General features: G+C 47.7%; 1 protein-coding gene across 5 annotated transcripts in view; it reads right to left on the reverse strand.

Moving 5' to 3' along the window:
• Window positions 1-13,281, reverse strand: part of LOC126547034 (uncharacterized) — a 109,072-nt gene that overhangs the window by 37,318 nt on the left and 58,473 nt on the right. For all 5 annotated transcript variants that reach the window (XM_050194854.2, XM_050194855.2, XM_050194853.2 and 2 more), the window contains exons 9-10: window positions 13,136-13,204; window positions 8,479-8,624 (exon numbers count right to left, since the gene is read on the reverse strand). In XM_050194854.2, the coding sequence (XP_050050811.1) occupies window positions 8,479-8,624; window positions 13,136-13,204 (215 nt within the window). The remainder of the gene's footprint in view (window positions 1-8,478; window positions 8,625-13,135; window positions 13,205-13,281) is intronic.

A 13,281-nucleotide genomic window follows, 5' to 3' on the forward strand; every position in this document is an offset into this window, starting at 1 on the left:
CGGACGAGACGTACATCCTCAACATGTCGCCCAGTGTTCGGTTGAAGCGCACCGCGAGACCGTTCGTTTGGGGGTGATACGTGGTCGACTTCTGGTGAATGATCTGGCACTTGCGAAGGAGGGATTGTATCGCTTCTGACAAGAAGACACGACCCCTATCGCTGTGTAGTCCTCGAGGAGCACCGTGACGAAGGAAAAAGTTGCCAAGAATGAATATCGCAACATCGCGCGCGGTCACAGCAGGAAGAGCTGCGGTCTTGGTGTAGCGCATCAGGTGATCGACCCCAACAGCGGTTTCCACATCCACTGTATGGGAGCAGGCCATAGCGGTCGATGACTACGCGGTCAAATGGTCGAGCAGGGCAAGGTAGCGGCTGTAGTGGGCCAGTAGGCTACAGTGGGGGAGTTTTTTTTGGCAGGCAGTGCATGACCGAACATACTGCTGCACAAACCGATACATTCCACACCAGTAATGTCGTTGACGCAGCCTTGTGAAGGTATTTAGGACACCAGCGTGGACGCTTTGAGGGTCAGCATGGAAGTACGCACACATATCGGAGCGCATGTGAAGAGGGATAGCCAGAAGCCATTTCCAACCGTCAGGCATATAGTTGCGGTGGTAGAAGGTGTTGTCTCGCACGGCAATGTGGGCTGCTTGACAGCGTAGCGTCCGCGTTGAAGGAAAGACCAATGGAGTGGCAAGGTAGTCGAGCAGCAGGGCAAGCGATGGATCCTTGCGTTGCACGGAGGGCATATCAATAGCGGTAAGTAGTAACAAGTCTGAGGTCGGAGAAGGAATGGAAAGAGAAGCCACATCAGGTGTCATCGGCGAGTGAGAGAGCGCGTCAGCGTCGGAATGCTTTTGACCGGGGGTGCGATCGGAGATGGTTGTTCGGCGCGTTCGTTCGGTTACCGGCACGCGCCATTGGCCTACTCCGCGCCGACGTCGCCAGCCGCGGGGCGCCGCCCCGTTTTTGGTGATGTCAAAATGACGACACGCTCCTGTCAATCATCCGCCCACCGAGCATTTCGTCCGAACGCGACGGGAGTTGAGAAGTTTGGAACGATCATACGGCTTCGCCTGGCGCGTCTAGTGGATTGGATTGGATCCAACAGGCGGCCTTCTCGGCTGCGGAATGGCACGTTTGAATCCAATCCATAGTTTAATTCTAGAAAATGGCGCTTCCGTTGGAAACTTAGGTTGTTGCGCTGGCGTTTCTAGAGGAAGGAGGAGAGCGAGTGGCGGTGCGAAACGCGTTTGAAGAAATGGCAGAAAGTGAATTCCGGCGTAGTTTTTGTTTCTCGAAACAAATAATTCGTTGGTTGTACAGAGAAATCGACAACATCATCGGTGCCAGCGAGCCACTGGGATGTTGTCGCTGCCTCTTGAAAAGTGCGCCACTCTTCCCGTAGTTTTTTTTTTTTTCCTTCTCGCTGTGCGCGACACCACCTAGGGACGACGCAAAGAACCTAATAGTTATAAATTGCAGTAGTCACACGTACTACTATTTGAAAACGTGTTTGGGCTTGAGAAGAAAAAATACATTTTTTTAGATAAAGATTTCAATCAATTGGAAGACGAGAAACATTTGGCTTTGTAGTATACTGTTTGCAAGCAGACGACAAACGACGGAGGTAAACTTCCGGGGAAGTCACCGCTTCCTGATTGGCTGCTCTCTCCGCCCCGCTGTCACAAATTTTGCATACTGCAACTTTGTGACGTTGCAGCAACTGAACAGAACGCGTATCGAACAAAATATCTCCGATCGCGCCCCAGAGTGGTATACGACACCAATGTAATATTCCTGCAGGCGAAGCGCCCAACGACCGAGGCGGCCCGACGGGTCTTTCAGTGATGATGCTGAAAGGACAGCCATAGAGGTAAGGATGAAACTTGCCCAATGCCCAAATGATGGCTAAGCATTCCTTCTCTGTAACGGTGTAATTCATCTCAGCTTTTTTAAGGGTACGGCTGGCATAAGCCACGACGTATTCATTCGTGGCTTTCCATTGGGCAAAGACCGCACCAAGGCCGAGGCCACTGGCTTTGGTGTGAACCTCTGTCGGTGTAGTTGGGTCGCAATGGCGAAGAATCGTAATGGTGAGCGTAATCGTAATGGTGAAGTCAGCAACTCACGTAACTTGTCAAAGGCTTCATCGCATGCTGATGACCACGTGGAAATGCCTTTGCTTGCGGTAAGCAGCTTCGTCAAGGGTGCTATAATAAAGGCGAAGTTCCACACGAAGCGTCAAAAATAAGAGCATAGGTCTATGAAACTTCGCAGGGCCTTGATAAATTTGGGCTTTGGAAACTCGGCAACTGCACGAAGCTTGTCGGGATCAGGAAGGATGCCGTCTTTCGAGACATTGTGACCCAAGACAGTTAATTTTCGGGAAGTGAAACGGCACTTCTTGAGGTTGAGCTGTAAGCCAGCAGAAGTGAGAAGGGTCAGGATGTCGTGCAGATGGGCGAGATGTGTCAGAAAATCCTGTGAGAAAACAACTATGTCACACAGGTAACATAAGTCTTCCACTAGTGTCCGTGAAGGATGGTATCAATCATGCGCTCGAAGGTAGCGGGAGCATTGCAGAGCCTGAAAGGCATATCGTTAAACTAGTACAGGCCATTGGGAGTGACAAAAGCTGTCTTTGGGCGGACAGCCTAAGCCATGGGAACCTGCCAATAGCCAGAGCGGAGATCCAAAGACGAGAAGTATCTGGCACCTTGCAGACAGTCAAGAGCATCGTCAATCCGAGGCAGTGCGTAGACATCGTGTAATCCTGTTTAGGCGGCGATAATCGATACAAAGCCGAATGGCGCCATCTTTTTTCTGCACTAGAACGACAGGTGACGACCAAGGCCTTTGAGAAGGCCGAATGACGCCTCGCTGCAGCATGTCGTCCTCTTGTTCCGTGATAACTCGGCGCTCTTCTGCGGAAATGCAATACGCATGCTGTCACAAGGGGGCATGGGAACCAGTGTCGATAGTATGAGAGACACTTGTCATGCGACCCAAGGATGGTTCGTTGCAATCGAATGAAGAAACAAACTCGTTCAGTAGAGTAAGAAGTTGAGTGCAATGAGACGGCGAAAGGTCTGCGGCGATGGTGTTGTCGAAAACTGCTGAAGGCGGTGTTGATGAGACGGAAGTTATGGCGTCCAGATGTAAACGGGTGGCGCCATTGTAAACGTCAAGGTCTTCAACAGAAGTGACCGCTTGCACAAATTCTAAGGTCTCACCGTGCAGTATAGTCACTAGATACCGATGCGGCTTACAGATGGGTATCAAAGCGGATTCAGACCTAACAGTGAGGACGGCAAATGGGAGAAATAAGTCCTTGTGGTGAGCAAGCATGCCAGATGGCATAAACAACACAGTTGAGTCTGGCACGGCAGTACACAACAAGGTCACAAGTAGCAACGTCTCCAGAGGTAGATCAGTATCATTATCAACGAAGACTTTGTGAGCACTGAGGTCGGTACCGACCGATGGCGAGTCGCATAGCGGCAAAAGAGCCACTTGCGCGCAAGAACAATCAATAATGGCACTATGACGTGACAGGAAGTTCCACCTGGGGATGAGATCATGAGAACAGGAGGGCAACACAAGAAACTCGATGATGTACAAAGTGTCTTGGATGACTACATGGGCGGTGCATACAGCTGTAGGATGAATGCGTTGCTCGCTAGCAGTGTAGAGCGCCATGCCAGATGGAGAGGTCATAACTTTTTTCAGCTTGCGACAAAGATTTTCATGGATGATGGAAACGGCAGCCCCGGTATTGATAAGCGCTTGGGCAGATGCTCCCTCGGCATGGACGTCAATGTCATTCCATAGTGAAAATTGAGGCCTTAGAAAGTTCAATGAGCTTGCAGTTCTTGCCTCCGGAACTGCGCTAGCCAGTCCTCCTTGGCAGTAGGTGGCCAACGACACATAGGTGCCAGCGACCGTCGACATGGAGGAGAACGGCGACTGTCTGAATGGTGGTCGTGATTGAAGGGTCTCAACGGCCAGTCAGCGGCATCTTGACAGCGTATCTCGGTGGCATGTTGTGACGCATAGGGAAACTGGTCGAAGGCGTCACAGTGCGAGGACATGTTACGACAACAAAAGCGCACAACGTGACCAGCAATGCCACAGGCGAAGCAAATAGGCCTGTTGTCTGGCGTACGCCACGTGTCGGTTCGACGAAGAAGCTGGGGTGACTGCAGTGGAACGGGAGCACGGGGAACCCTGTGCGTTGGTGGTTGGACAGTATATGACAGTGGGAGTGGCCGTGCAACAGTGGCAGCATAGTTGAGCGGTGAAGGTGTGACCTGCGGCATAAGAGAGTGGTGCCATCGTAGATGCGAATAGCGGCGGGTAGTCAACATAGGAGAGCGGTGCAGTCACAGGAGCTGGCGGGCGAATGGGGTTAAGTGCATCAGTTATTTGGGCATGGATGGCTTGTTGCACAGCTGCAGTCAGTGCTGGGGGCAGGCTCCTGGTTGTGCGGGAGCAGCGACAGCTGGCGGGCCACTTACTCGCGAATGAAATCCTTGAGCTGAAGGACAAGAGCAAAAGGATCAGTATGGCCAGCGGCAGCTGCAATGGCCGAGACCGAGTCAGCCTGTGGGACGTTTTGGCGGGCGACGTTATGTTGACGGCACAATTCGTCGAAACTCTGACACAGGTTGAACAGTACAGCGACGCTGGTTGAACTCTTGGCCAGCAGCATTTGAAGCGCATCGTCCTCAATACCCTTCAGAATATGGTTGATCTTTTCGTCCTCCGCCATCGTTGGATTAACACGGCTGCTGATCCAAGACATCCTCAATATAGCTGGAGAAAGTCTCGCCTGGTTACTGTGCTTGCTGGCATAGACGCTGTTCGGTGCGTAGCTTGCGGACAGCGGGGCAGCCAAACGCTTCGGCGAAATGTGTCTTGAATGCAGACCAACTCGAAATGTCAGATTTGTGATTTTTGAACCATAGAACCATAGCAGCAAGGTAAAACATGACATTATTTAATTAAGACTGGTTGTCCCACTTATTGAGAGCGCTTACACGTTCATAGGAGGACAGCCAGTCTTCAAAGTCATGTTCTCTGGTCCCCAACAGATGGCCGGGTCGCACAGACGGAGAACGCCAGCGCAAATGACAGGGGTAGCCATGGGTACAGTCGGTGCATAGGTTGAATCAGTCATGGTGCCAGTGGGCAAGGTACGATTGCGGATCTCCAGGGTGACTTGAGGAATTCCAGCAATCTCCACCAAATGTAATGATGTTTAATTAAAGGTGAGAAGCAGCAGATAAACAGCAGCCTAGCAGCAGCGAACAGCCCGAGCTCTCTTGCAAATCACAGTACGTGTCGTCGTCGTCGTCTCCGAGCTGCTATCGGAAACGCGAGGTGCGCCTGTTTCATTACACATACATATCTTGCATTAGTATTTTTATGCATAATCACGGCCGCTCGATGCAAAGCAAGGTGCGGCCAGCTACGTCGCGCCGCGGACAATAGGCGGGCGCGTCTCGGCCGAGTTTACAGTTGCGACCGCTTTTCTTGGTGAGGGCGCCACTGCTCGGGAATGCTTTCGCGACTTCGCGCCGGGGCTAAGCGGATGTTGGTTCTCACGTCAGAACGTGTTTGTCTCGTGCTCTATGCATTCACCTCTGGCTTTTTCATGTGCGTGTGTGTGAGCAAGTTAGTTCGCGTCAGGACGCGTTTGCCTCGTGCGATATGCATTAATCTCGTGCTTTTTTGCGTGCGTGTGTGTGAGCAAGTTTGCCTGTGTTTGCTGTGCTTTGTTAAGGCTCTTCGGTGTGCATGTGTGCCGAAGCCAGCCTCGTTCATGTGGCGCGATGCCGCGCAACTGTTGTGTGCCACTCTGCGACACAAATGCCAAAAAGGACCCGACTGTGAAATATCACGAGTTCCCCTGCGACTTGGAGCGTCGAGAAGCGTGGCTAAAGAATATCTCTCGCCAAGGAGTGTCGGGAAAAGGAAGCAAGTGGGAACAGAGCGATAGGTCTGTGGTATGTTCCCTGCACTTAGGCTCCTGCTTCCGAATGCGGTACCGACCGTGTTTTGCAAATATCCACAGTACCTGCAAAAAGAGAATGTGCAGCCCAAAAAACGCCATCGAAAAAGCTTTACTGATCACACAGTAGTTGAGGTAAGCGATAATTGCGGCTGCTCAGGAGAAAGCCCCGACATCGAAAGTGCCTTGCAGTTTCTCAGCGACGAGGTGGAAGCTCTAGTTCCAGACACTGCCTTAGAATCATGCTCTGAATGTAGTTTTTCTGTTGACCAGGCCGGCCAAACTACATTAGATATTGTGGACGTCCTAGAACAGTCAAAGAAAGCAGTCAAGAGATTGAAAAAAAAAAGTTGCCCGTCAAGGAGAAGAGCTGAAAAAAATTGCAGTCCGAACGGTACGAAATGAAAAACTGCATCTTAGTTTATGAAAACAATAACGAAATTCAGTCCTTTGTTCAGGTATTACAAAGAGTGGAAAAAGGAGACAAAGCTGCTGTTTTTATCAGCAACCAAGTGGCCACTTCAGGGGAAAAATAAACCTGCCTACAATGAAAGTATCCTGCGGGAATATGTTTTATGGAAAGCGTGCTCAAATAAAGGGTATGAGCATGTTCGAAGCAGAGGCCTTTTAAAGCTTCGTTAAAAGGGGCGCACTCCTTAGATAACCTCTAGGATCACTCAATAGGCTTTGTTTCATGAGAAACAATCTACTGATGATTATTTGCAATGATAAGCGTTTTTATTTCATCTAAGTTAGTTTGCATTACTTGGGAAACTCGGTACAAGTTCTCCCTATGTAAAGTTTTTAATTTGCGCACGTGTTCACGAGAAGTGAATAAAAGTACTGGTAGATTGCTTCAAGCAGAACCTCTCGATGGGAGTGCATCACCCGGTCGTGCATCGTACGGGCAACCGTCACGGATAGCGTTCAGACGTATTCTAGAACAGATTTCCACCCCTGTGACAATCTGTTGGCGTTTGTGGCGTAATCAGTACTTCCAATGACGACTTAAAAGATTTTGTCTGCAATTTCCAAATATAAAACGCATTATTTACGCCTTGACTGGAGTGGAAATCGCGCGTGCCGACGCAGCTGTGAAGGCGCTCTCTGTCAGCAGCCATCCCCGAGCAGTGGCGCCGCAGCGGGCGCATGGAGAACTAGGCCCGAGACGCCGTTCAGGCGCGACGCAGCGGTCCGCACCTTGTGCTTTTGGATCGAGCGGCCGTGGCATAATATTCTGAACACACTCATAGTTCCTACTAATGTGAACGACCTAAGCTACATTCAACAGGGTTCATACAGCACATCTGACCCAAAATTCAAGGATTTCAAGGATACTGAAGGCCAAAATTCAAGGAGGGGGAAGCAAACCTTACTTAAACACACACACACTAAAAAATAATGAAATCTCCTTCATAGCTGCAATTTCTGGCAGCTAAGCAGCTGCTGAGTCGGACACATGCTTCAAGCTCTTCAGGTAACTTTTCTAAGTTGACTTTCCCAATGTAATGAGGTCAGTTGCCTTCTGGAATTATGGTTAGTAGAGTCCGGTTTTAACCAAATTATTATACTTGTCGTGTTAAAGCACAACGGCTGAAACTTTCTAAAATAAAATATAGCGCATAGAACGGGACATGAGAGTCAGTTTTTCTTCTCCCATTCTATGCGTTGTTTTTGATTTTAGAATTATGTGACAACTATCCCAACAGCAAACTTACTTTCCACCAGACCTTTCTAGAGCCTAGGGATGGAAAATGGAGCCATGATGTCTGCGGTGTGAACCAGCCAGCAAAACAAAACAGTGACATAGGTTGGGCACTTGACCTTGCTTTGTATAGTTCCACGATGGCAACAGTAATTAAATCAGGCCTGTCATTGGTCGCTGCAGACACGCCACATGGCAATAGTTTAGTTACTCTCTCAAAAGAAAATATCTAGGATTGTTTCCGGACAGAAAGTGTCCATGGCATAGCCCCTACGTGAAATTTGTTACTTTGAATGTTCAAAAGTGGCCCCAAACCCCAGTTTTCAAGGAAACCAAGGAGCACATTTACTTTCAAAGAGTTTTAAGGGCTCTTAAATCTGTTTTTTAAAATTCGAGGACGTTCAAGGAGGTGTACTAGCTCTGATTGGAGCACCATTCGGAATACCTAAAGGTGCATTTTAGGGCAGGTGGACACAGGTACTGGGGAAACCAAACTTGAGGGAAACGCGAGCCTGTGCCATGCCAGATGCGGGTGTTAATAGATTACGAAGGATGCAATGTGCACAGGCATAAAAAGCATGGCAAGCACTGCTACTGTGCAGGTCACTGTCTCACTTGCAGCCAAGAAACATTCAACAGTGGATGCCAAAAACAGCTCTGCATATCTACCGTTCATCACAAGCTCATCTGTCAGGGTTAGTAGAAAGTAGAAAGTTAGTGGAAAGTACTGCTCAGAGAGCACCAGTACACACCAATTTTTGGACGAAATGCGTTGGGATTCCTTTCTAAACAGGCTCCAATAGCCTTCTGACGTTCCTCTTCATGCTCCAGGTTATTGAAACAGTTATTGCAGTTGCAGCTATGACAAAATTCTCCATTGGCAAAACAGTCACAATACCTGTAACCAAGAGAAAAAACAATTTAGCATAAGGGACTGAAATACTGCAAGGATTTGTTTCATGCTTAAAAGATTGGTTAAACAGAGTTCAAAGAGTTGGTACAGTTGAACCTCGTTATAATGAAATCACATCTTACACAAAATGGCTTCGTTATAGCCTACATTAGTCATAAACATATCTGTTACACTGTAATAGCTATGAGACAATTCTTTATTAACTTCATTTTATCTGATAATTTGTTATATTGAGGTTAGACAGACAGGTTCAATGCAGCTAGATTCAACTACTTCATGAACATGGCTACTTGCATAGAATGTTCTATAACTAATGGCTTTCTCACTCAGTTTTATCCAAGTACCAGTTTAACTGAAGCATCAGTTACCTTAACCCAGACACCACTTAGCTTAAATGCTTGCAGAAGGCCAAAAGGCCATGGGTAGTCTATTCTTGTTATACAAGAGAATGAAAAGGCAATGCAATCGCCAGACAACTTCTTATAAAAATGGCAATGTGAAGAGGTAGTCTCAGATGGAGTGACAAAGCAGATACCATATAGTGCGGAATATAGGTCGAGGTTTTTTCCAAAATATGTTACTAAAAGGTCACCCCTCGACTTATATACCGGCCCTTGGCACAACCTGAATAGTCGTCTGGCAACATGTAGGAGTGCAAACCTTCCGGCATCAGCACCGTTATCACCTCCTTGGTGACCAACGCGGCCCAACGTTAATGCGGTCTACGCAGTTGGACCAATGTCATCTTTTTGTGCAGCAATCATTCCCGGCGTTGCTTATTTCCCGACAACCCGCAAAATGAGTACGAGTACTCGACGTCAGTTCAGCGCGGCGTTTAAAAAGAAAGTCATCGAATATGCTGAAATCCATGGGAACATGTCCGGCTAGCGGCAATTTGGCGTCTCGGAAAAAAGCGTCCGGTACTGGCGAACGCAGAAAGTCAAGCTGTCTGCCTGCAACGCGCACACGTCCTTTCGCAGGCGCCACGCGGTGCACCCGGAGCTCGAAGACAAGGTGGCGGATTTCGTCTGCGAGCATCGTGCCAGATCTTTGCCAGTGACAGCGAAACTCATCCGCATCAAAGCTATCGAGATCGCCCGAGAGTCCGGACTGCCCAAGGAACAATTCAAGGGCTCCATTTACTGGGTTCGTCGGGTTCGGGGCATACGAGGACAAGCTGGTCAGATTCCAGCGCTATGTTATCCGTCTCCGACAGCAGCATGGCTACATGTTAGGACAGATCGGCAACGCTGATGAAATGCCGGTGTGGTTCGACATGCCGTCGCCCACCACAGTGTGCGAACGCGCCGCAATAGAAGTCAAGCTTCTTTCTATGGGGAACGAGCATTCGCGCTTCACGGTGATCCTCGCGTGTACTACAGACGGCAGAATGCTGCCCCCATACACAATCTTCAAGAGGAAGACACTGCCGAAAGAGGCTTTCTCGTGGGATGTTGTCATTCGCGTGAATGAAAAGGACTATATGGATGAGGCCCTCATGCTCAATTGGATCAAGACCGTCTGGAATTGGCGACCCGGCGCACTCCTGCGGTGTCCGAGCATGCTCGTCTTGGATGCCTTTCACGGGCACTTGACTGCGAAAGACGCTCCGCGACGGGAGGACGGAGCTCGCTGTCATTCCGGGAGGCATGACGTCAACAACATTTCAGCCACTGGATGTCCTGCTCAACAAGCCTTTTAAGGACCGTGTCCGTGAGCAGTATAATCAGTGGATGGCCGGCAACAACCCGACGATACCAACCGGCCGGCTGCACAGGCCGCCTCTCGCCACTGTGGCCACATGGGCGTCGCAGGCTTGGCGCTCGCTGCCCGACGGTATGGTGGTGCGGGCATTCAAGAAGTGTTGCATTAGCAACTCCTTGGACGGCACCGAGGATGACATGTTGTGGGACGCAGCCAGTGAAAAGCAGTCGTCTTCAGACGAGAGTTCAGACAGCTCGAACGAATGAGCAGGTGACGAGTCAGGCAGCACCACTAAATAAAACAAAGTTTTGTGCCTTATAATTTTTATGTTCACTTCTTTGCTTCAATTTAAGGGGGTCGACCTATATTCCGCATTATACGGTAGTTGTTCATGTGTAAGAAAGATCACTAAGCAACTCCGGCACTGAAATTGCAATGTGAATTCATGATTTATTTATTTTCCAGACCAAACCGTTTTTTTTTTTTCAAACTCAATCACTGAATATAAACAAGAGTTTAAACAATTTCACATAAGAGCTTCAAGTGGCTGCTGAACCAACAAATATAGATTAAATAGACGTGAGAAAAGAAAAGTATGAAGACACTTATAAAGAAAGGGGTCAGACAAGGAGAGACAATCTCTCCAATGCTATTCACTGCGTGCTTGGAAGAAGTATTCAAGCTATTAAACTGGGAAGGCTTAGGAGTAAGGATCGACGGCGAATATCTCAGCAACTTTCGGTTTGCCGATGACATTGTTCTATTCAGCAACAATGCAGACGAGTTACAACAAATGATTGAGGACCTTAACAGGGAGAGTGTAACAGTGGCGCTGAAGATTAATATGCAGAAGACAAAGATAATAATGAATAGCCAGACAAGGGAACAAGAGTTCAGGATCGCCAGTCAGCCTCTAGAGTCTCTGAAGGAGTACGTTTACCTAGGTCAATTAATCACAGGGAACCCTGATCATGAGAATGAAATTCATAGAAGAATAAAATTGGGTTGGATCGCATACAGCAGACATTGTCAGCTCCTGACTGGTATCAATGAAAAGGAAGGTGTACAATCTGCATTTTGCCTGTACTGACATATCGGGCAGAGACTTGGAGACTGACAAAGAAACTTGAGAACAAGTTAGGGACCGCAGAAAGAGCAATGGAACGAAGAATGCTAGGCACAACGTTAAGGAGACAGGTTGAGAGCGGTTTGGATCAGAGAGCAAACGGGTATAGCCGATATTCTAATTGACATTAAGAGAAAAAAATGGAGCTAGGCAGGTCATGCAATGCGCAGGTTAGATAACTGTTGGACCATTAGGGTTACAGAATGGGTACCAAGAGAAGGGACACGCAGTCGAGGATGGCAGAAGACTAGGTGGGGCGATGAAATTAGGAAATTCGCGGGCGCTAGTTAGAATCGGTTGGCGCAGGAGAGGGGTAATTGGAGATCGCAGGGAGAGGCCTTCGTCCTGCAGTGGACATAGAATGAGCTGATGATGATGATGGGCTGGTACTGAGCATGTGCTCCCTAAAGGGCTGTAGAAAACAGCACATTTTCCTCCCCACAATAACTCTCTCTCTCTCTATTTAGCAGCCAATTTCTGCGGAAAAAATTTGAAAAGACTTACTGAAGAAATTAAAATTCTTCATCCATTATGCAGCTGCATGGTTTTCATGACTGAAAATGCTGAAAATGTTTGAAACTGCATTTTCAATGGACACTTGAAGGCGATATACCTGACCAGAGTGCACCTCTTGGTAAGCTCCGTTCTTAGTAAATGTGATACATTTAACACTACAGAGTGTTGCCTATTTCTTTTGCTTGAACTATGTTTGCCTTCAGTAGCCCATTAAGGGACCCTTAAACGATTCTTGGTAGCTGTGTACTAGTCTACAATGAACATATAGTCACCAAGAATTTTTTTACATGATACTGTAATAGCAAATTTTCATAAACAAATAAGCGACCGTTGAATTTTCTCACTTGCGTTCACTGAAGAACTCTTTCCTCGCAGTGTACTCTCTCACCAAATGAAGTGCAGCGAAAGCTACAGGTCGCATCAACATACAAGAAAGGCGCCTAGGTTGTCTGACACTAATCCCCTTCTGCATGACGTCAGCTGAATTAAAGCTTCATAAAGACATCAGTGGCACACAATGGGCAAGCCCCGCTACTTTCTCAGAACAAATAGTAGCTGGCTCTCATCAAATTGGCGCTATTCTAACTCGTCAGCTGACCGAGTGACAGCCTTTACCCTGGTGATGTCATGTGCAGGTCCCTCCTTACATTGCGACATGCGATGAAGGCTCTGGAAAAGCTCAGAAAGGAGCACAGAATTTTTTTTTATTTTTTATTTGTGGCCTTCCCTGCAGCGCATAGTGTTGCTATGTTTGACAGATCCTCATCACGGTATACTGTATGTGATGCACATATTTAAAACGTGCAAAAAATAAATAAATTTAAAATGTCAGAGGTGGTTTGGGGCCCTTTAAGGAAATTTTTTTACATTGTCTGTTTTAGAAATGAAGCAAATGAACCACCTATTTAGCATGCCCAAAAATTTGAATGGGATTATTTTAATTCACTTGATACACTGCCTTTTCTGAAAATTAAGCAAACAAACCATGCACTGTATTTGACATACCCGACATTCCAGATTAAGTGAATTTGTTTCCATTCATATTAAAGCTAAAGTGCTGAAAAACATCAGCTATGTAAAGGGCACTGTTACACGTCTAATGTATTAAAATATGATGCAACAAGCATTATAAAGAGAGAAAGTCACTTGCAATTTGAGACACTGGGACTTGGTACAGTTGCAGGGCTTTCGGGGCCGTGAATTATCTTCGCATGACGTCCTGAAAAGAAATGCGAGTGTCATCTGACAATCCAACAAAACAAGGATGGACATTTACAGTTAAAGAAAAACCCCAGT

Source organism: Dermacentor andersoni, chromosome 1 (assembly GCF_023375885.2).
Source record: "Dermacentor andersoni chromosome 1, qqDerAnde1_hic_scaffold, whole genome shotgun sequence".
NCBI lineage: Eukaryota > Metazoa > Arthropoda > Arachnida > Ixodida > Ixodidae > Dermacentor > Dermacentor andersoni.